Source organism: Rhinolophus ferrumequinum, chromosome 6, assembly GCF_004115265.2.
Source record: "Rhinolophus ferrumequinum isolate MPI-CBG mRhiFer1 chromosome 6, mRhiFer1_v1.p, whole genome shotgun sequence".
Taxonomy (NCBI): domain Eukaryota; kingdom Metazoa; phylum Chordata; class Mammalia; order Chiroptera; family Rhinolophidae; genus Rhinolophus; species Rhinolophus ferrumequinum.
The window spans coordinates 19,627,236-19,651,395 of NC_046289.1; the positions used below are offsets into that span (position 1 = coordinate 19,627,236).

Here is a 24,160-nt window from a genome sequence, read left to right on the forward strand (position 1 = left end):
GAAAGGCTCTGTTTTAGTTTGTGGGGCTGTCTCCTTTACCACAATTTGGCTGGGCTAATGGACAGGAACAATATTGTTAAGTAAAGCCAATAGCTCTGATAAAACCAACCCTAACACCATCTGTTCTGGGTTTGGGTGGCAAATTCTGGAATTAGATCCTGAGGGACCAGCTTTTCAAATCAATATTACCATCCATCACATAATTTTTCTGTGTTCAGCAAAGCATCATATAGGAAACAAACAACAGATTTTAAAAACACCACAACCTGATATGTAGAGTGAACACCGTGGTAGCTTTTGAGTTCATATGGCAAGAGTCTTTCTTGACTTTGTTTTCAGAGTTTTTTTCTTCTTCTTGAACTTATGTCCAGTCATTCTCAAAAAATAAACAAAAACCCAAAAGCCTTTTTTTTTCCCCTCAGATCTTGAAAAGTTACAAGTACTGGCCAGAACCAGACAAGGGTGTTTGGGTGTTTTTTTTTGTTGTTGTTTTTAACATTTTTCTTTTCTTTTTTTTTGTTTTTGTTTTTGTTTTTGTTTTTTACATAATTAAACAAACAAACAAAAAAGAAACCATTGTTACAGTCAAGCTTCACAAACATTGTTACAGACTCACTTGGAGTTATGGAACAAGTAAGCCATGAAGTCTTCTACCTTGGGTGAAAGGTCCTCAAGAGAAGGGTGCTCCCAAGTCCGCGAAAGTGGGGAGCCATCGGCTTGCTCCAGAGCGCAAGGTGTGTGCTTTATGATACAGCAGGGCAGAACAGATGTTCTGTCTCCCGGCGATGACTGAATCAAAGCAGCCATGGCTGAACTTGAAATGTAGGTACATCATGATGTGTATCCTTTAAAAAATGGTTTTCCCCACCATCGTCATGGTCTACCCCATCTCACAGTTAGGACAGTTCTGACATCTGGTAAATCTCATTTCGCAAGTATTTATATAGTGATATAGAAATAATTCTGTTTTAAATTCAGGTATTGTGAGTGGTGTCATGTGTTACACGTAATACTCTTTGTCCTTGTTTTTCTGTTTCTTGTGGCCGCTCTTCGAGCTCTGCTGCTTCTCCTTAAGGAGCGTGCCGTTGCTCTGGGCCGAGTTGCTGATGTAGTTCCGCGTCTCGTCCACTTGATAGGACCCCTCGTCCCTGTTCCTGTACTTGTACATGGCGTACAGGAGAATCAAGATGCAGAGGGCGGCAGCAGCCACAATGCCGACGACCATCCCTGTTGTACTGCTCGACTCCCGGATCACCTCTGAGGCCCCCGGGACCCGTCTGACTCCCGGCTCCGTGGGGTTTGCTGTGGGCACATTACGGAACATGGGGGAAGTAATTAGTGGGCTCTTCAGTTTGGTGCTGTCTAGCTCATAGGCAGTGGGCAACGGAAGCAAGACTAGATCAGGCTGGGGTTTGAGATCACGGTTATTCATTTTGCCAGCTGGCAATTTGGGCACCATCCCAGACGAGGAGGAAGCTGTGAAGCGGATCAGCTCAGGGGACAAAGATGTGGTAGTAGTCCTACTAGTTTCGGAGACTTTGTTAGGTCTAAAGTCCTTGGATTCCCACTTGGGCGCATGTGCTTTGTAGCCACCTTCGAAGATTGAAGTGGAAAGACTCTTATCTGTTACCAAGGAGAAGGTGGTGTAAAAATCTTCATCATCAGTAGGGGGCAGGTTAGAGTCAAAGGTTTCCCCTGAGCCATACCCAGATATCACCAAGCCATCATCATCACAACCATCGCTGCCTTGGTCCGACAAGCAAGGTAACCCCGCCTCAGAGGCCATGGACAGGGAATCTTTGGTGTTCTCAATAATGGTGAGGAGGGGACGAAAGGTAGGGGGGAGTGTAATGGAAGGTGCACGAGTAGCAATAGGAAGGGTAGCTAAAGGGTCTTCTACAAGAAGAGGGATAACTAATTCACCTCCTGGGATTGAAAAGAAAAAGAAACACAGAATTAGCATATTTGCAGACGAACATAATTCAGTCACTCTCAACTAGGAATGGAGTTCATAGCTTACGCCTCAAAAGTTACAATCAAAGGACCTGGATCCACCTATGGATTCTTTCTGGTGACAGCCTAACCATTCTAGGCTGTTTCCGAGCCCATGATATGCCTCTTGCCACCAAAACCCGAAATCCACAAATTGAAGGGCATAGATTTTAAAGATACTCTCAAGTAATGATTTAAATAGAATTCAAATAGGCTGTTTCCAGGATCTGCTTATGGGCTGGTAACATTCAGTTATACTATTGCAAATACTATCAAACTTGTGTGTGTGTATGTGTGTGTGTGCACGCATGTGATTAATTTGAAAACCATTGCATTTCTTTATTGCCTTCTTGGGTCTCTACCTTTTTGCTCCCATGAGGATGAGAATGACATATTTTCCATGTCACCGAGACCAAGATCGGGGAATATAAAAGACCGTGTCTTTAGTATTTGAAGTTACTACCTTTTCTTTCACATGTATCAAATGCAGTCTTCATTTACTATATGCTAAGTGAGGGGAAGTTATAAGTGGTTAACATTGTTCATCTGACAAACCCATTTTGACTGTGCTCTTCCAGAAATTCCCCTGACTATTAAATGACAACTCGCCTGGCATTGGTTAACCTCATGTTAATGCACTGCTTTTATGTTATATGCAATATAGACTGAGCTGGATGCTAGATTTTAAAAAAATACCCAGCTTAGACAGCTATGACTTATCGGAAACGTACTTTTAGATTCAGAAATGTAGAGATAGCAAAGTGAGTTTTGAAAAATAGTGATTTTTAACTAGAATGGCAAAAATATAATAGGGACCCACAGACCCTAACTAGTTATTGCATTTATACACACGTGAACTAGGTCGGGAAAGAAAGTGCAGAATAGTTCACTAAATCATAGCGTCTTGCAGATCACAGGGACCACAAATATTCTGTGATGGATGTTAGTCACCTAACCGGAAGGCCAAGCTTATTATTCTTGTATGCAAGCAAGATCATAAGGGTCTCTTCTCGTCTCTTTACAGTGTTATTTTTCAAACAGAGAAAAAAAATCTCAAAAAGTCACAGTTCATGTCTCTTCATTGAATCTTGTCCAAAATATCTATTCCAATTATTGTTTTTAAAAATCTTCTAGCAAGGATGGCATGATGTTCACCTGCCCCAGTTAGTCAGCTAGTTGTGATGTTAATGTGATATCCTTGAAGGCCTCTTTCTGAGCTGGGTCACTAAGTTCTCAACCAGGTACAATGTTCTTGTGTATTCTGTTCTTAGGAGTAACTTTGCCCTGACGGGATGGTTGGTGTTTGAGCATCTGTTATCAGCTATGACTTTGCTGAGGTGCCCCTCCCTGTTGGTGACAAACCCAGACATGTGGCTCAGGACTGCAAAGTTCTAGGGACACTCCAGGTATACAAGCCTTTGAGCTTACACAGTCTTCCCAAGTTCTTCCTGTAAAGACTGACTCACACATTAGAACTCCCTGCTCGGCTTTCCACACCTTGTATCTTTCAACAGTTCCTGTGCCTCAGTTAGAACTGCTGCATCTAATTTGTCCAGATTTCAGGTGTGCTGAGAAGGGCCACCTGAGAAGAAAGCTATTGCAAACCTTCATAGCACCTAAGAAGAACTGCTGCACCCATGCCAGAAGCCTTCACTGCCTCCCTATGTAGCCATTAACAGTGTGTTACACAGAGAGAAATAGAGCTAGGGAGCGTAGCAATGATGTACAAAAAGAATATTGTTTAGAATGGAAGGGACTATAGAGCATCTCTGGCCTACTAGATAATGTTACTATTCATGGGGAAATAAAATAAGAATCTGTATGAGAATCTCAAGATGATAATTTGGTCTGTGCTTCTCTTCTAGAGCTCGGAGTTTGAAACTATTGAGCAAAATGATCTTTGTGGATTTGTCAAAGCTTTAGACCAGCTTTACTGGACCAGCATGCCTATTTTTGACATGGTGAACATATATAATTCATATATCTTGCAACTTATTTAATGCATAATTTACACACTTCTGCTAGTTTTTATAAATGGGACTTGGAGCATGTTTCCTTACAGGTAAGCCAGTCATAAACCTAACCTGGGCTAACTTTTCTCCTTATTCTTCTAGTACAGGGACCTGAGTGTCATGTGTAAGGTGATACGTGGGAAAACGTAGTGTTTGAATAAGAGAAGAGCAGTGGGAGAGAGAAGTCCTGTGCAAACTGTTTAAGGGTTCCCTAGAGATTATTCGGGGATGCTTTTACTTTCCTTCAGAGAACAAAACAAGAGTTCTTCCCCATCTCACTTGGAACAAAGGTTTAGCATGTGTGTTCTTTGCAGGCACAAATACTGAGAATCACTTGTTCCTTAGGGCAATGATAAAAATCTACCCGTGTGTAGAGAGGAAGCTGGGATAAAGGACAAGGAATAATTGATTTGTTGGGAGACAGAGGCCTGATGCAAATAATTTAAATATAAAGGCAAATCGTTAAGTAGGATGCTAGTGTCCCTTTAAGTGAGATTACGATCACTGTCTTCATGACTACAGAGTGGCATTCATTTGCACTCATAGTGTACCATCTGTGACACCCAAGTGGAGTCTTAAATTTTCCTTCCCCCTCCCTTCAATCCTAGCTAAAGCTTGCTTCCACAATACCTTTGTTGTTAAAAAGCTACAAAATCTACAAACTGCTCACTCTGCAGCTGACTCGCCCCCATTTTCCTATGCTTATTTCCTTCTCATTCAACATCCTAATGCAAGCATCTCTCTTGGATTACCAAAAATAAATGAATGAATGAATGAATAAATACCATTCTTTTACAATGTGATGGAAAGAGGGTCCTGAAGCTCGTTAACTTCTAAATGTTGGTGAGCCGTAAGGGAAATGATAAGAGCTTATTTCAAAACTAAAACGATGGGTATGCTATTGCAGAGTTTTAAATAACGGACACGGTCAAAGCTACTAATCATCAGTTATCGTTGCTGTTTTGTTATTAATCCTGGTAGCAGTAATAAAAATGACAAATGAGGCCCCTTATCAGGAATATTTGAGCCCAAATTCTGGTGGTATTTAATCACTGAAATGGTAAAAACTTTCATTAACCCCCCTTTCCCGGCATCTCAAGGAATTGGAAAAGTGTTTTTAGCTTAAAAGGAAGTCAACTGGGATGTGGGGTCATTATTACAAGTAGGAATTATAATGAAAATAGGTGGAACATTTTAGGTAAATGTAAATGTGGAAGCGGTGTGAGTTGGAATGTAAAATCAATTTTAATATCAAATCTGCCTTTAAGAGTTGAGATAATTATAGTATCCCGGGGAGGCCACAGGCACAAATCATTTGAGATGAGGAGGCCAGGAATGCATTTCTCTCATTATTAGATCCTTAATAGAAATGACTTAGACTGTGGAAGCCTATTTAAGACTTTGTTTATTTGTTTTCATCCAAAGTGACTATCCTCAGAAATTTTGGAGCAGCTGATTTTTTTCACTGCCCAAAGATTATGGAGTCGGTGATCTACCAGATGTCTGTTCTTTCAAAAGTATTCACAGAAACAATAAGCCTAAAGTCATAAAGGGTTACAGGCAGAGTGATACACAATCTATAATCCATCAAAACTTCGACTTCCTATTTCATCCCCGAATTTTTCTTTGACTGGGAATAAGATCTGTATTCCTTAAAGTTATCATTTTAAATCAGGAATACATACGCTTTTTTGACAGGTTTGTGCTTTTTTTTTAAACTAGAGAGATCACTAGGGATATAAAAGGTCTATTTTAGCCCTGAAGGCTGCCCTGCTTTTTTGCTTTATGATTGTATTTATAGATATATAATTCATGTGTCTAGGGCTGATATCCAGCAAAAGGGGCTCTCTGCCGTCGAAAAAGACAGTGTATGAAAAATTTAATAGAACTCTTCTGAACTGTGAGAATGTTGTAGGTGATGGTGAATGTAGGGGGTTATCTAAAAAAAAAAAAAAAAAAAAAAAAAAAAAAACAAGAAGAGCAGCATGAAGTTTCAATGTGGCTCCAACCTTTGCCTCTCTGGGGATATTTGACTCTAAGAAGTAACAAAAACACCAAAACAAGGACATTGAAGAGAGAGACTCTGCTCCAATTCCTTGAATTTATTTTATGTATATTGAAGTTCTTTACCTCATCTTTTATTTGCATTTTTCTAATTCTCTGCTGGGAAATTCACATAGAATAGGGAGAAATCATCCTTTTCCCCACAAAATTAGGTACTGAATAATATTCATTTAGTTATTTGGTGCCACAGAAGTGTGCACGTGTAGCACATACATATTCCAAAGCTTGAAATCATGAAACTGTTCTCCATCCATCTTTAGGAAAAATAGCCATGGACCAACATGGCAAGTACCTGCGGAGAAGACAGCAGAAAAATCTCAAGTGTCTCAAAGGGGCTTAAGTTATATTTTAATAAAATGAGAATCTCTAGGTGGACATTTTTCTCCCCCCTATTTTGTCTGAAATGGGTTTGATTCTGTAAGGCTACAGATTCTATTTTTCAACATATGCCCAGGTAAGATGAGCCATAGCCCCTTGATATCATTATCCATTGTAAAAAAGGGAATGTCAAGCGGAGTTTTTCATTTGCTTATGATTAAGAGCTTCTCCTCTGAAGTTACTCAGACTCAAGTTAACACCACCACTCTGTGGCTTACCAGCCATATGAGTTTGGTCAAATTTCTTAACCTGTCTTTAAAATGGGCATGATAACACAGCCTACCTCAAACCACCAATGTGGATAGAAATAATGCAAGTTAACGTCAATTATAATGCATGTTAAATATTTAGCACAGAGCCTACTACTGCTCTGAAATGTGAGTTATTAGTGTCATTTCTACTATTTTGGGCCTATAAACACTGAAGCCATTGATAACTTTGTTCTGACCATTTTTTATGTAGTAGTTTCATGCTAAGCAGAAGTATGATAATATAGGATGCAGATTATTAAGGCTATTTTAAATGCAGAATTTGAGGGATAATTTATTATAGTTCAAAGAGCTTGTATTTTTTTTCTTTTAAAGATTAGCCTTTTATTAAATTGACCTATAGATAGCTCAGTCAACAAAAATAAAAGCTTTCAATAAAGTTAGATAAAATAGCACCCCATTGAGGAATTTCTTAGTTTTAAACCTAAAACATAATTCCCAAAGTCAAACAATATAAAATCATACAAAGCTTGGTAGAGAAAGCCAAACATTAAAGCTGCTGGGTTGGAAACATATCTACTATCCACCCTTCAGTTTGATAATTTCTTTTAACAGTTTCAGATGACACTAATATCTAAAATTAAGTGAGATAACTAACCTCTTTATTTCAAACTTTTATAGCACTTCTTACCGACTATGTTTCCTGGAGTGAGTAAGACAACATTGATCCAAATACCTTTAAGGTCAAGGGGTACTGTCACCCTAGAATCACACAAAATGGCAATACCTACCTGAAAAGTTTTCTAAATAAAATTTAGGTGTGAAAATCATTGTGTTTCTTCCTGGTAGAATCTACCTTAGGATCTTTGTAAAGCTTACCTGATTAAATCCTTGAGAGAAATGAAAATTATTAATAGAAAGGGGGGGAGGAGAGAGAGAGAGAGAGATTATGTGCCTTCTGCACGTGTGTGTTTTCACCAGTACTTAGTTCAATATGTTGGAAGCCATCATTATAATAGGAGAACACTTTGAACACTTGAAATTCTCGATGTCTTTATTCTCAGTAAAATTGTTTTGTAGCCTGAGGTGGTGGTGACGGTATCCTGGACAACCAAACTCAACCATAATTACTTGAGAGTACCTTATTTCCCCATTTGCAGAAGGAAAAAAAAAAAAAAAAAAGGAACAAAAAGGACTGGTTTCCTTGAGTTCTTTCCCAGGAGTTAAATGAGGTTGTAATTATCACTGACAACACTTGCAGTTAACTCATTTTCATCTGCGGTGCAAGCCTCGGGGAGGCTGTAACCATTCAATATCCCACATCAGACCCTGCCATTACTTTCAAAGCTTTAAAGCTGGATAAGCAACGAGGCCAGGACTCCTTTGGATGTCAAGAACAATATACCCACCCCCTTCTACCAAGAGTAGAATTCACATTGATTATTAACAGCAATACAGCACAAACGTAACACCGAAAATTAAGCAAATAGACACAAATGAAACAAAATATTTAATATTGTCTTTAAAATCATATAGTAGAAAATAAAATTAACTTCAGGGCCAAAGTAAGCTAGAGGGAAGGAGAGCAAATAACATCAACAAGGCATTCACAAGATAAAGACGGGAAGAAAAGTAAAAGCAAATAAAAAATAGAGGCTGTTTTCAGAAAACAAAGAAAGAAATCATTTCCATACAGACAAAATAAATTTTAAAAAAGCATACCGTATTAATTTATAGTCAACTTACATCAACAAATTGCCCGCATGTTTTTTGGCATGAAAGAAAAATTTACAAAAGAAAGTTGTGTAAGAATGCTCTTGGACAAATAGAATTGCCACATTCTTGTAACTTGCTTTTTTTGTTGTCATTTCTTTAAAAAAGAACTTTTGAGCAAAATGTCTAATTTTTCAAATATAATAATTTACAACAGAGGGTGATACAGGGAGGCAACAACACATACATCCACACCACATAACATAAAAAGGAAAAAAAAAATCTGCACTTTAACAAATTTTTACTCTAAGGGGCCTGGAAGGGCATCGATTTTGAATTGGAAATAATTCCGATTGCGATGATTTAAAAATTTTTTTTTAAAAAATCCTGTTTACCTTTATCATTTGCCTTAAAAAAAAAATCTATGAACGTAGAGGGTTTTGAATGAATGTCTGCACTGTTATAGGTTCTCAGATATATAGATATACTTGATTTTTTAATTTTTTGTCGTTGTTGACACGTTTTAGACTTTCTTTAATTTAAGGGGATGGATGACAGCACATACATCTGAACAATGCTGAAGAAAGGAGGGGTATGGGAGGGAAAGATGCAGAGGGGTAGGGTTGTGTCTATGAGTGGACTACACAAGAGATGAAGATGATGGGAGTAAATGTGTAAGTGAGTCGCCATGTCCATGTAAGGGCGGCGCGGAGTGATCTAGCTGCATTAGAGCTTCTGGCTGTAAGGAAGGGATGGGCAATATACAAAAACAAATGAGCCTACACATGCCCTTCTACAGAAATAAAGAACAGAACTCTAACACTGACAATCTCACACACCCTAAGCTGCAACTTCTTCACCATGCAATTACTTTAAAAAATCATTACAGTTTCATTACAGATTTTCAAATCATAAAAACAGTTAAACTATTTTTTCCTACTAAAAATAGTCAAAATACATAAAATAGTACTACTCGTAATAGTGATCCAAAGGTTAAAAGCAAAAACAAGGAGACTAGATTTATGCATTCAGGTTGAACAACTTCATCTACAGCCCACAGCCCCATCTAGAGATGAGGGAAGGGGTTTAGAGAGCTGCAGAGGTGAGGGAAAGGCCAATTCGTTGCGGTGATAATTACGTCCCGACACAGAAATGGTACAGCGGGAATGACCTCATTCATTTTCCCCATGCCACCCACGGTACAGGATTCCCAAAGAGACTGGGCTCTTTTGAAAGATGTGGATGTGGCGATTCTGCAGCTGAAGTTGTTCCACATTTAAAGAGGGAGTGGGGAAAAATTGCAGAAAACAATTCATAACTTTTTCTCCTCATAATTTTGGATAAAACCAAATCTAAAGATCTAACAATTAAAAAGAAACACATTGATATATTTATATATATATATGTATAGATAGATATATATAATATGAAAAGCACTTAATTCCCACACAAGAAGGGAGAAAAGAACCAAAAAAAAAAAGTTTTAAAGAAGTAAGTATTTCACACACTTTCAGAGATGAACAACCAGATGCACACGCTGAGGAGGCACAGACAGAGCAGTCAGGGGACACTTTTATTGCTTTGCATTTTCTGGCTTGTTGATTCCCCTTTTGGTGATAGCCAAAATGAAAAACAAATTTTGCATTTTTTTTTTAAATAAATTTTGTATCTTCTTAATTTTTTTTTAAATTTGGTTTTGCTTCTTTAAGACAATAAAAAGGGCGTGCAGTCTGGATGTACGTCATAAGTAGACATTTAAAAGAGAAGAACATGGCTAAGACTGACAAATGGGTAATCATCTATTATCCTTCAATTGTAGGAATATTAATCAAGTTAATACATGCTTAAAGTAAGTTGCATTTAGGGAAAATAGGAAAAACAGAACAGCAAGCTAGGGTTGGGGAGAAAGTCAGCAAGACAAAACTGATTTGGGGGTGGGAGAAAGGTATTGGATTTGGTTTCACATCCTTCCAGTAGGGGTAAAGGACATCCCAAGACTTTTTTCTAATTCCAAGAAAGAAAGAATGCACGTGTACATGTGTATGAGTGTTGGGGGCTGGGGTAGAGCCTGTAGTGGCAGGAATGCAGGTAAAAATATACATGGGTTCGTAGGTTCTGCTCTAGGAAACATATCCCATATTCATTCATCGCCTAAGAAGACATATTTTATAGGGCATAGAGAAGTCACAATTAACATTGTTCCATAGTTCTTGGGCTTTGACAAATTGAAAGAGCACCATAGGTGACAATAGGGAGTTAATAAAATGAGCTTGCTAAATGAAATAGAGCATTAAATATATTTATATATATAATATTTTAATAATATGAGCAAAACCCCTTTTCACTCCAAAGAGCACAGTGGCACAGTGGCAGTGTCTGTAAACTATAGGATAGTCAGGAAATGAGCATGGTTTAATTGGAGTACACTGGGGAAAACTGTACCAGTCTTCTAGAGACCATGTAGGAAACAAAACGTTCCATTCAATCTGCATTGAGAAAAGGAGAGGAGAGAGAGGGAGTGTGTGTGAATGTGTGTGTGTGTGTGTGTGTGTGTGTGTGTGTGTGTGTATGTGTTAAGGGAAAGATACTACAGAAGGGACATGAAGGAGGAGTTTTTACAAATGGCCTCAGCCTCTACTGGAAGAGATGACGAGTGTGATATTCCACATTACATCCTTGTGAGAACATTGATGTTCAACCAATGAACCAATGACTGGGAAACCTGGACAGGCGAACCACAAAGGCAAGACACTCGAGAGCACCTGGTTCTGACAGCCAATTCCAGTCACTCCCAAGAAATTTTGGGGGGTGACTTTGACAAATAGAGTAAATTGAGAGGATGAGTCAGGCTTTTGCCCCCTACGGGACGCCCCTTTTATTATTTTATATTAAAATAATGATAGTAATGTGTCCCCATGGGTCAGTCCATACCAAGATTTTGAGTCTCTGGTTTAATAATGTTACTCATTATTCTAGGAACTTCACAAAGGGCAGCTGGGAGGTTTTAGGAGGTACACAAAAATTCCAGTAGCGTAAGAAAAACCCTTGTTGTCATTTAGGTTATTTTTTTTGACTAATTATACTTTTAACATTGAATTTTATTGTATGAGAAGACCCTGTAAATGTTCTTATGGCCTCACCAAGTATTGAATGACTTCTGTAGAACAAAGATAGTTTTGATAATGTCCATATGGGCTGTTTTGGTATCATAGGCAATTTCTTAAAGTGGGAAACATAACTGGTCTAAGTATGAGACTTAAAGAGTAACACACTTCCAGTGTATACACACTCCTGGATAAGACGTGTTTTGAGGAAGATATATAAGCTTTCTACTGAGTAATTTACCTATTTCAAAATAGCCTGCTTTAAAACTCATTCAAGGAGGATACCACTTACACTTACATTCTGGAAATCACTGGTTTAAACAATTAAACATACCAAAATTTATGGTTGTCACTTTGCAAATAAAACAATGTATGTATTTTTTAAACCCATGGAAGCCGCAGTTTCAAATGAAGCCAGCACAGCCTATATGTAGTGCATATACATTTTTATCATGTAAGTCAACCATCAGGTAACATGCACACAGCTTATTTGTTTTCTAGTGTAAGATACAAAATAATATTGCTAGCAGCTCATAATCACGTCACAGTTTCATTTCATCTTTCATTAGCTGTCTACACAAGGGTTTTATTCTCAATAACTGCAGGGTTCTGTATCTATACCTCTAGTGGTGTAAAGAATGCTTTAGGATTATTTTTGCCACTGAGATTATTTTTGCCACTGAGAACAATATAATAATTTGACTTGAAACAGCATATTTTGATGTGACCATTTTTATCCTATCATGTCCAAAGAACCCTGTCTAAATATAAACTCAAACTTTTAAAAACATCAAATTCAGTACGATGATCACTGGTCAGCATTCATCTTGGAGAACGTACTTTTTCCAAAGAAATGTTTCTAAACTGCTTGGAGTTTATAAGGTTTATATGACTGAGAGTTTTGAATGTGAAAGTGCTTATACATTCTAAAGGGCTTTTTAAAAATGTTTGTTACTGTTGTCTTCAAAGCTGACACCATAGCATCAGCTATAAAATGAGGGTTTTATATTCGACAGAGGAGGCTGAGTCCCAGACAACTGAGGTCAGCGCCACTCCAAGTGTGACCCTTGGAGCATCTGCTTCAGCACCAAAGAACGAATAACCTCAGTCTCAAACCCTAACCCAAAGTAGCCATTATTCTACTGCTTTTGAACCTCTTTCCCAGTCCTCCAATAATGCTAAATTCCTAAAGCTTGATTAGTTCATCTTTTAGTGGTGATTTGTGTTATCTCTGCATGTAATGATACATATATGTGATTCTTCTGTTGGTGAGAGTTAAGCTCTGAAGAGGTCTTATTTTGAAACATTTCCATAAGAACATACTCATTTAATGGTAGGAGCACGCACCTAGTGGTGTGGTCTCGCCCTCTATCAATCCATGTGACTTGCGACAAGTCACTTTCTCCTCATCCCAAACCCTGGAGCCTCAGTTTCCTCATTGATACAATTATGAAGACTTTTGCTCTTTAACTCATAAATTTATGAGTGTCACAGTTCAAATTACCTTGGAAACTGTAAAATGTTCAATTCAAATGCAAGAAGATGTTATTTGCTGGATTCTATGAGTTCACCACTACTTTGTGCTACCGAAGAGACTAAAGAGATGACAACAGCAGAGGAAATCTCAATACATCTCTTGGGAACACATATCCCAGCAGATGTCAGCATCGTGGGGTGAGGACAGGAAGGAATGGAAGGTCAAGGTATTATTTTAACTCCTTTCTCCCCAAAGTGTTACTAGTGGGTAAGGTACATAAAAGGGAAAACTCAGAAATTTCTAGGAATTAGTATTCTTCTTTTCATTTTGTTTTAATGATAATCAGGTATCAGTATAAATAATCAGTTTTCACTCAGGATAAGCTCCTTGATGCTCAAGTTGAATATTTATGCTTATTTTGTATTTTTCAGTCCGTCTAGCATAGAGCAGGGCACACCTTGGTCTTCTATACGTATTTGTTGAACTACAAAAATAGAACAGCTTGCAACATTTGGATATCAGCTTTGTGAAATGGGTGGGATTCAAACAAGCAATCCTGGCTAGCATTAATGTCCTTAATCAAGAGGGAATTATCTTCATGAAGTGCAGCAAAGAGTAAAGGCAGTCAGTGTAAATATGGCTCAAAGGCATGAACTTAGCAACGGCTCCCCTGTTCTTAGCTTTGTCTCTGTGTGGGTTTTTAGGGGTAATGTATGCATGTAGCTCATTATTTGCAAACTATTAGACCCTTGTAATACTAGTCTAGTCCAACACATTAGATAATATAAAAATATTTATTTTATCAACATAAAAAACCACCTATGTGCCAGTCAGAAATGAAGGCTCTGTCTGAAATACTTTGTTCCTTTAGCTTTAACAGCCCAAAACTTTTCCAGCTTTCTTCCTCCAGCACTGATCCCCTCCCCCCCATACCTCCATCTTTGGCTGGCCCCAGGCGTGACCTTAGGCTACCTTATTCTCTGGGTGATCCCATCCAGCTCCTTGGCTGTAATACCTACCATCTGTATGACCATGATTTTCAGTTCAAGCCTCCTCTCAGAATTCCAGTTTCCTATATTCAATTGCATACTCAACATTTTCACTTCAATATCTAAGAGGCATCTCAAATTAGAAAGGGTTAAATCAGAACTTTAGATTTTACTCTCCTCCTAAATTTATACCTTCCCTCAGATTTCCCATCTCTTGGGTTTGACCCAGATGTGCAAGCCCCTAATTAGTCATCATACTTGAGCCCGTACCCCAACTCACCTCTACATATCCAGTGTACCAGGAAGCTCTGTTGACCCTACTTGGGCAACAAATGTCTCACATATCAGTTTTTCTCCACTGCCATTATCCAGGTTCTAGAGTAGTAAGTCACCATAATTCCTTGCTTGGACTCTGCAGTAGCCTTCCAAATTGTCTCCCCATCTCCGTTTTTGGCTCCCTAAAATCCAATCTCCATAATGAAACCAAAGTGATCTTTTAAAAGTATAAATTATAAATCAGATCAAATAACTTTCTTGCTTAAAATCTCCAAACCAAAATTCTGTACTTTGACCACGTGTAAAAGTCCCCTGTGATCTTCAGGCTGCCGACCACTCCAGTCTCATCTCCTACAGTTTCGCTTGACCCAGGACATCTCAGACTCTGGCCATGCTCTCTAGCTTTCCTTCCAGGAACACTCCTTTTCTTGCTCTTTGCCTGGCTAGTTCCTCCTAGTAGTTCAGATATCTCCTCCAATTTTACTCCTCAGAGAGGCCTTCCAAGACTTCCCCAGTAAGTAGCAACCTGCTCGCTATATTCATTTCTCATGCTTCTCTGCATAGAATTTACTCTTGCCATTTATATATGGAATATAAGCCCCATGAGAATGAGATTTGCCTCATTCTCCACTATACTTAGAACAGTGCTGGACCCACAGTCAGGGTTCAAGGCGGCCACTCCACTCTTCTCTTGCAGGCTTCCATAGCTCCCAGCATGGCACTCTTTCCACACGGGCGCTGAGTAAATGTTTCGTAAACTATGAAAGCATTGCACTCTCTATTCTGTTTCATTTTCTTTTCTCTAAACCAGATGGGATTTCCCTGAGTTCTAGTTAGCAGTTCCAATGCAAATTGGACCTTCTCATCCACAGCTGGCTTAAAAAGCCTCCTGTAAAATATGCATCACTATCTAACTCATTCTCCCTTTCATAAATTGGTAGTGGGGTGTTTATTAAAAACTCAGGCTTTCCTTCGAGTTGTGAAAGCTAAAGATAAAATAAACACAAGAGTCAGATCAAAAGCTGCCAGACTTTGATGACTGTCTTCAGGCAATAGGAAAGAATGGGCCAAACAAATTAAGAGTGGGAGGAATGGAGATCAGGGTAGTGAAATTTACTTGGTTATCTTTGCCTCCTGTGACCCTGCAGCCACTGACAGCAGAACCCGGCAGCAGCGGGACCTATCTCCTCAATTGATGCCATGACACTTTACGACTGTGTTTATATAGTAATGAATTATTCAGTACGGTTTATTTTGCTTCTATTTTCCACAAAAGGTTCTCTACTCTTGTCATTATGCAGAATTCTGACCGTTTTCTTTGTGCTGGTGTTTCTTTGGGTGGTAGCAGCTGGGCATTCCAACCTGTCCCCTCCTCTCTGCAGAGCCCCTAAGTTCTCTAAGTCATCCACAGGAAACCGCTGAACTTGACAACATATTGCAATATAAATCATCATATTTTGGAAACGCCTCTTTTCCCCTAAAAATCTATATTAATTGCAAGGAATGTATAGTGTTCATAAAATCAATACCACCAAGGAGTTTTTGTAACAAATGGAAATTATTATAGTATTGTACAGACACAATGAAAAGCTTGCGAGACTCACGCAGTTGACATTAAGATGATGTACCATGAGTACATGGCTTTGACTGTGTCTGACCTGAGAGACTCAAGCAGCTGGTTGACCAGAGAGGAGAAGACTACAGAGATGGCTGGGTGGGCAAGACACATTTCATGAGATTATTTTTAATTTTTATAAACGGAACGACTATTGATCAGGGAAGGAGCTATGAGAAATTTCCTAGTCATTCCCAAAACTCAATGCATATGAGCTTCTAGACTAGTGAAGCTATATGCTTAGGAATACATGTACACGATCAAATAGTGAACATAGTGATTTCCTCACAAATATGGGAAAAGGAAAAGAAAAGGTAAGTTATAACTATAGAGTTAAAACATGAATTAATCAGAAGCCTACTTCGGAAAAGAGGTGTTCTTAAGAGTTATGGAGAACTTACTCTCTGCCAGACATTGTGTTAAGTGCTTTAGAAGATCTTGTTTTACTCAATCATTACAATCCCATCTTACATATCAGTAAACTTGGGCTGAAAGAAGTTAATTTACACCAAGTTACACAACTGGAAAGGTGACTAGCTCTGACTGCACCAGATCTTATATGGTTTACATTAGACCACAATGCCAGTCTTAAACAGGATGTTTTTAATATGCAGTTTTGGGTGACTAATTACATACAAGCTAATCTTTAGGGCACAAAACCAATTTCCACAGGCGATCCTAGGATTTCTACAGATTTATTTCAAACTCTTATATCTTTGAAATGATTATTGCACGATGAGATATTCAGAGGATCTCTCTCTCTCTCTCTCTCTCTCTCTCTCTCTGTCTCTCTCTCTGTCTCTCTCTCTTGCACAATCTTAGGTCACCTAAGCCAGACCTACTAAATCAGTCTCTCTTGGGAGTAGTGGGAACAGGATAGCGGGCAGTGTCTGGATATCTGCATTTTTAAAAAGTTCCCCAAGGGACTCTTATGCAAAATTGGGTTGAATTTATAGTCAAAAGACCTGGACTAAATCCCAGTTGTGATCCACCCTCTGTGACCTTGCATAAACCATAACCTCTCCTGTTTGTAAAATGGAGATAAAATAAAGATAAACTTCATTGGATGTTGAATTAATCAAAGGATGTACTGGATATACACGTATAAGCATTTTGTAAGGCGTAATATATATGTACGGACTTTCAGAAATGTTATAAGCGTAATAATTATCTTACTGAAACATCAAAAGCTACCTAATGGTTTCTTTCTTTCTTTTTTTTTTTTTTTAAACCTCAGGCTGGTTGGCTTATTTATTTATTTATTTATATATATGAACTATATTAAGATGACATTGGCTAGTACAATTACATAGGTTTAAAACGTACATTTCTATGACACATCATCTATATATTGCATTGTGTGTTCACCTCCCAAAGTCACTTTTCCTTCATTTCCATATGTTTAAACCCTTTTGCCCTCTTCTATCACCTCTCTCCCCCCTTGCCCTCTGGTAACCACTAAACTGTTGTCTGTTTCTAAATATGGGGATTTTAGTACCATGCAATGAATGCTTTTGGATATTCTACCTTTTCTAAAAGTAACATGGTAGAAATGTCATTTATCTAATAAGTACCTATCAAAACAGTTTAAAAGATTTGATTCCTTTCCTATTGCCTTGAATTGTTAAATTGTAAGTGTTCTCTGAATATCTCTGTCTCATATCATCTTTTTGTTCCCTACCATATCCTAATCCATCATTTACACTACACAAACATTTTTAAAAAGGCCCATAAACCAATTGGTGGAGAAGATCATCATATTGTTCTTTTTTCATACCCTGTTATTGTATTCTACATTTTCGGCGCAAACTGGTAGGCGCCACTAATTGTTCTAAAGCATGAAGAAAAATGGCTTCTTCTGTACTCATTGGACAGGCACAAAGGCTTCCAGCACAGCATCCGGCAGGCCACAAGACACAAGAGTTAGCTTCCTACTGTGTCCTTTCAGAACCACGGAGCCTACAATGTCTGTTAGAGCAACATGGTGTTAGGACGGGGAAAAGACACTAGCCTGACTGCAGATTTGTGTTTCAAAGTGAGAAAGAGTTCTAGGCAGCTTTGAAAACAGAAGTGCCAGCAGCCATTTGGTCACTTTGAATATCTCCTTGCCAGACTACAGCCACTTTCCTCAATGTGGTCTCCAACACTATTTCTCAATGGTAATAGCAGATAGATCCTAATATATTTTGTTTGTGCTGTTTTAGGTGGATGTTACTTGTTTATTCAGTTTTCACACTATGGTACATAGGATGACCACATGAGGTATCTGTTAAAAAAATATTGGAGAAACATGAAAAGTTTTAGTTTTAGCAATGGTACCACATTTAATTAAGATAGCTAGCATGACCACGTACAGTCTCTATCTTTATGCAGAAGTTTAATGTGCTCGCATGTAGTGACTCCATTAGATTGTTTGTTCATTAATTTTATTCCTGTTTCATAGTGTTAATCTATAGTTAATGTTTCCCCCAATGCTATTAGCTAAAGGGTCATATTTGTTTTTTTCAAATGGATGGATAGAAATGAAAGCTGAAACAAAACTCCGAAAGTATTAAGCATTGTCTTTGCAAAATCACAAGGCCTAGGGCTAGGTTTGTTTGGATCCCTCTGCTTAAAAACAATAAGGCTGATTTTCAAATTATATATTGCCAGTTATTCAGTATAAAATATATTAGCTCTAATGTAAACAACTCAAGGAGAATTCTTGTTATCTTGGGCTACTAGGCAAAATGTTTCAATAAAGCTGGTAATCACCACCATTCTCCTATTTTAAAGGACAAATGGGTAAGGTCACCAAGGAAATCCAAGATTGAAATTTACATTAGATTAATGACTAGGGCTGGAGCAATGTCATGAAAACTTAGAGGAATTATTTTATCATTATCATATCAATTTTGTTTTTGTTTTGGCTCAGCTCAAATTTTCCTTGCAGATGAGGGTGAGTGTCCTATTTCCTTGGAAATGTTATTTAGCAAGAAACAAGATGACATATTGTTTTGGTGCATGTCTGTTGGAAAGTTAGGGCTGCCTCACTGGCCAACTCCAGGAGACACAGCTCCTATTATAGTCCATGTAAATAGTGTCCCCAGGAGCACAAGGCCTGCACACCCACATGCAATATCCCCGCTCGTTACCTCTCTTCTTACGAGCAGCTTTTGTAACTACTCTGAGCAAGCCTACTCACTTCGGGTGTTCTCCCTTTCACTTTCGCTGAGGATAGCCAAGATCTGGACATGACAGTAGCACAGAGTGAACAACAGGTCTTGCTCACTGCTACTTCAGGTTGTAGTCAGGGTTGACCAGAGATGGGTAAAGAGAGTGACAGAAATGCGGCCATAGCACATAAGTACCCAATAAGTAATTACCGAAAAATAAAAAAAGGCATTTCTCAATGTACCCAGTGAATCTGGCTAACTGGTACAAATCAAGACAGAAAGATACTGTATGCAGAGCTTAAATATTGGAAAATATCTGTGCATTTTAGCTTCTAAACAGTCTTCAGATTTGAAGAAATTTGATTAATCCACAGTCCTTAGGACTTACTTCTTTAGTTTAGAGGGAAAGAGTCTAAAAGCAAGGATTTAACCATGTGGAAGTCTCGAGAGAATAACTCTCCGGTTACAGAAAGTGACTTTTACAGAAAGTGACATCGAAAAACTTTTAGTGATGGAAAGGATAACTTTGTAAAGCAGTGGCGTGCACTACTTGTGGCCCAAAAAATAAAAGAAGGAAGGAGAAAGAGATGGGGATATCTATTCAACATGTTTCCAGAGAAACCAGGGAGATAAGTAAAATCAAATGTTGCTGGGTCTTTTCCCACAGGTTATACAACCAGTAAAGCTTCCAGAAAGTAAGCTCTCCTGACCTTCCTAGAGAAGACATAACATTAGGAAGCAGGACACAGAGGCAATCTTATTGGTTATGTAACCTCAAGTAAGTGACTAATTCTCTAAGCCCCATTTTATTGCCCATAAAATATAAGTGTTAGATGACATGATCTTTTGAAAGAATCAATGACTTAAGGAAGGTAAGTGCTATTGTTAATGGAGCTCTAAACTGTTCCAAAGTCAATACTATCATTTCTTAAATATTTTGAATTGACTATAGTTACTGTTTACCTAACACCGTGTCATTCCACAATGGAAGCATATGTTTTATGTTGCTTTTTCTCTTAAGAATCAAAAGTCAATTACATAACCACTTCACAATACTCCCTTCTTAGTGGGTCCCAGGAAGGGATAATAATGCCTGTGTTTCCTGCGGTTAGATGACAAAATTCTGGGATAGAGTATTAAGAGTATTATCTTGAATATCAGGGATATAGAGCAGAGAAAGAGGGAAATGTAGTAATCCAAGGTTGAAGGTTTGAAAGCTGATTTCCTACTGTGCAGAACCCATATGGAAACCAGGTAGCAACAGAATGATAGACAAAAGAGACGATATAGGAACTAGTGGGTCAGGTACGTTTTTTTAGGTGTTACATAATCACTGATAAAGTTTCAATCTAGTAACTCCAGCTTTTAGAAGAAAGTGGTGGGCACAGCTCACTTTTATCACATTGGGAAGCTCTCCACCTCTAACTTTTTACTGTGCTAATGTTCAAATACATGAGGTTCTTGGAGCCCTTGATCCAAGGTGTTCTGAGACTGCAGGGCAATAATTACCCAGCTGTATTCTAAAGCTACAAGCAGCTCTTTCTCTGTTGGATGGCTCATATTATAATGGTGACCAAATAAAAGAAAGCCACACAGAGTTTGAAAAGCTTAGTTAGGAAGCACCACAGGCAGCTCTGTGTCCTGTGGGTTAGTTTTATCTGTTGTCCAGAAGAGTGGATGGAACGAGAGCCAGGCTTGACACTCACAGGTTAACCTTGCCTAGCTGAAGAAAGGCTCTTGGTTTTAACAACCTTAAAGTGTATCAGATACCAAATGGCAAGAGTTTCAATGAGAACAGCTCAGGCTTAACCCTTTGGTCTTAAACATGGGACTGGTTGCTGCAAGAAAACAACTAAAAAGTCAAAGTGGGCAAAGCACGGGCTATGAAAACAATAGCGATGCAACACATTTAGTACCTTCTTTGCCATTTGCCAGTGGGTTCCTTCCAGTGCACAGAACCATTTCAGTCCAAATTCTTTGCACTGTTAGTAGCATCCAGTTGAACTTTGTTCAGAAGTATAACTTTGCATTTGTTCTGCTTTTCTTTATACAACATTAGAAAAAAAAATCTTACTGGAAAGCCTTCTGCTGTGATGATACAGAGCTTTAGGAACTTGGAAATCAATTGCAGAGGACTGAGTTCTGATTGAAATTTACTATGCAGTTTTTAACCATCCAAAGATAAGCTGGGCTTTTCCATGCATGCCAGGATTTAAATTGCATCCTTCTAACAATGGCCAAGTCTGATAGAGTGATGTCAAATTTCTTCTGTAACTATTATGATCATCAACCACAAAAACCCATGTCCTCTGTGCAGGGATGTTGTTTAGTGTTGAAATCCTAACTAGCTATGCTTATACCGAATCCCAAAACATTTTGCTTATGAAGAAAAACATGAATCCTGGGACAATGGTCACATACCAATTTGAATAATTACATTGGTGGCCACAGATTTCTTCCATTCAATCCCTTAATTATGTCATCTGGGATGTAGCACACAACATTTCCACCCCCTAGAAGCAAAGGCTCTACCAAAAAGGGGCTCTTCATGAGCAAGAGTAGGCATAAATCCTAGAACAGAAAGAAGCCTAAAGGATGTGCAAGGAGAAATCAAAATCAAAATCTTCAGATGCTGAATTTTTTTCGAAGTTAAGAAAAAACCTATTCTGAGAATAATATTGATATTTATTTTTATATATCTTTAAAATAAAAAGTATTGTAGTGCAGATAAAAGTATTTTTAAATAAAATAGTTTTGCAGCCTCACAAAGCCCAATGGCTGGCAACTGCGTATGTCACGTTCTGAAGAGGGACCTGGTTTCCTATTTTGTCACCGTGGTCATGGAAACAAAAAGAATATTCTCGCTTTTGAAAGGGACCCGATAAGGTGGTCTCATTGTTTTGGGAAAGTACCATGATTCCATTTGTCCTCTGAATAAATTAGGGTATGAAAATAGAAATGTGCCAAAGGAAGAAATGGTTATTTGAATCTGGCCGCTGCAAGTCCTGGTGAAGTATGGTTGGGAATGAATGCAAACTTTTCTGGTTTTGATTTTGACTTTGTCATGTTCAATTATTTGTTACTAATTTAGAATACCACTCTTGGCAAAATATTTAACTAGCCCGTTTTGTGTCAGGTTGAGTGTCACAGTCTTTACGGGAATGTAAACAAGTACAGACACGTGGCTATATTTTGAGCGATACATAAACAATGCTTTCAACAGTGACAGTTCATGCAAAATATTGTTGTGTCTTTAGCTGTGATGCTGAGCAGCAAATGGTATATAGTTAAATGGTTGGTTCAAGAAATGGAAAGGTTAAGAGAACTGGGCCCTCCAGGAGACTCAGATGAGACATCACATCATCCATACTCTGTGCTCATTTAGCAGTTATAAGAACAGTCCTCAGAAATCCTTTATCAATTGACAAAAAGGTGGCAGAGATAGCAATAAGAAAATAAAGAGAATGGGCTCTGGGTAGAATGCTGGCATTTGTAATGGAGTTTGCTTTTTCAGTGGTACTTTAAATCTCAGCAGCTGGTAAGAAATGTTGGGTATCTGTGGGTATTTTGTTGTTGTTATGTTTCTTAAGGGACAAGAGCATTTGTTAATATTGTTGGTGGGTGTGAGACATTCTGCTTATTGAACTATCAGCTGTCTGGATTCCCAGTCTGTCTATATAATTGTTGTTTTACAGTGGGAGTTTCAAAGCATACCACCTGAGAGTTTGTATGTACTGTAATGTGCATGCTCTTTCATGTGTATTTTCTTGGGAGGACGGCCAGAGCTGTTTTCCATGGCCTGTTTACACATAAGATGCTGTTAGTTGGCAGATATATGTTGCAATCTTTGTTCCAGATTGCAAAGAGTTTTGTACGCTTGGGTTATTTTCATTCTGAAAGTTTCAATTAAATAATATTGTGCTGCATGTGCATAATTATTCAATTTAGCTATATGACAAAGCATCCAATCTGAATCTTTAAAAAAAAAAAGTGTGTATGTCAGTTAAGAATTTCAAAACTATTGACCAGTTGCTACCTCTAGAGATGATATGCTAACAAACTGATAGAATAATTACTTATGTAATCACTTATGGAGGATTTGGTGAAAATGAGCATGTAGGAGAAGGTGAGCCTTTATTTTAAGGGTAATTTCTCAACTTTTTTGGATAACAAACACTATTGAATAACTGATAAAGACTGCATGCTCTTTTCCGATAAAAATGCTCTTGTAAATAAAATTTTGTGAAGAAATGCAGGGGATCTTGTCCATGGATCCCGAGCTTAAATTTTAAGAGGGACTGCCTTAACAAAAATAAGCAAGAAGTAATATCTGTAAAAAGAAAATGACTTGTAAATTCTAGAGTCATATATACATACGAAGCAACTGCACGGCAAAAGCAACAAAAGGATTCATTCTCATTACTACAATACTGATGTTGGAGTTTGGTTCCGGGGAATTTAATTCATTTTTTTACTATCTCTAGTTATCTGAGTTAATATAAAAGGCCATTATTAAGCGTCTAGTCTAAAATCCGCCTTCACTGTAAAACACATTTTATGCTAATATGATGTGGCGAGATAGTGTTCAGCTGGATATTCATCAGCACTAGTTAAATGAACGCAACCTCAGGTGCAAATCTAATAGAGCTGAATCTTAATTAATGTGACCCAAACAGCTTAGCATTTCAGGCTTGCTTCTATTAGGAATGATGGGCTATAGCTGTTCGCAAATAGAAAAGCCTATCAGTTGTATGGATTCCAATTTCCTTTACCTGTATTAGTTACCAAATGGTAGGTTACTTCTAGGATTAATATTTTTTCATTGTATCTCTTTATGTTAGATAATTAGTTTAAAACCATAAAATTAGGGAGCAAGTTTCAGTGGATGTATTTATTATACTTTAATCTGATAGTTTCATTTATAACTTTTAATCTCGGAGAATGAATGCATTTCCTCTTAAGATTCAATTTTGGTGTCCGTATGTGGACACCAAAAGGTGGTATTAATATCAGAGGTATTAATATCAGTGGTATTAATAATGGAAGGCTGCTTTATGTTTCATATATATTTGAGCCCCACAAGAATCCTCAGATGAATGGGGTAGATAATATTTACATCTTAAAGCGAGGTTTCTCAAACTCATCCTTACTGACATTGTGGCTTGGGTAATTAATT

General features: G+C 38.0%; 1 protein-coding gene across 7 annotated transcripts in view; it reads right to left on the reverse strand.

Moving 5' to 3' along the window:
- Nucleotides 1-346: 346 nt before the first annotated feature.
- NRXN3 (neurexin 3) overlaps nucleotides 347-24,160 on the reverse strand; it is a 1,454,076-nt gene continuing 1,430,262 nt past the window's right edge. For 4 of the 7 annotated variants that reach the window (XM_033107569.1, XM_033107568.1, XM_033107572.1 and 1 more), the window contains one exon: nucleotides 347-1,302. In XM_033107569.1, coding sequence (XP_032963460.1) covers nucleotides 1,001-1,302 — 302 coding nt within the window. In that variant the 3' untranslated portion in view covers nucleotides 347-1,000. Of the gene's footprint in view, nucleotides 1,927-24,160 lie in introns of all 7 variants that reach the window. The other 3 variants (XM_033107567.1, XM_033107566.1, XM_033107570.1) reach the window with 2 other exon arrangements.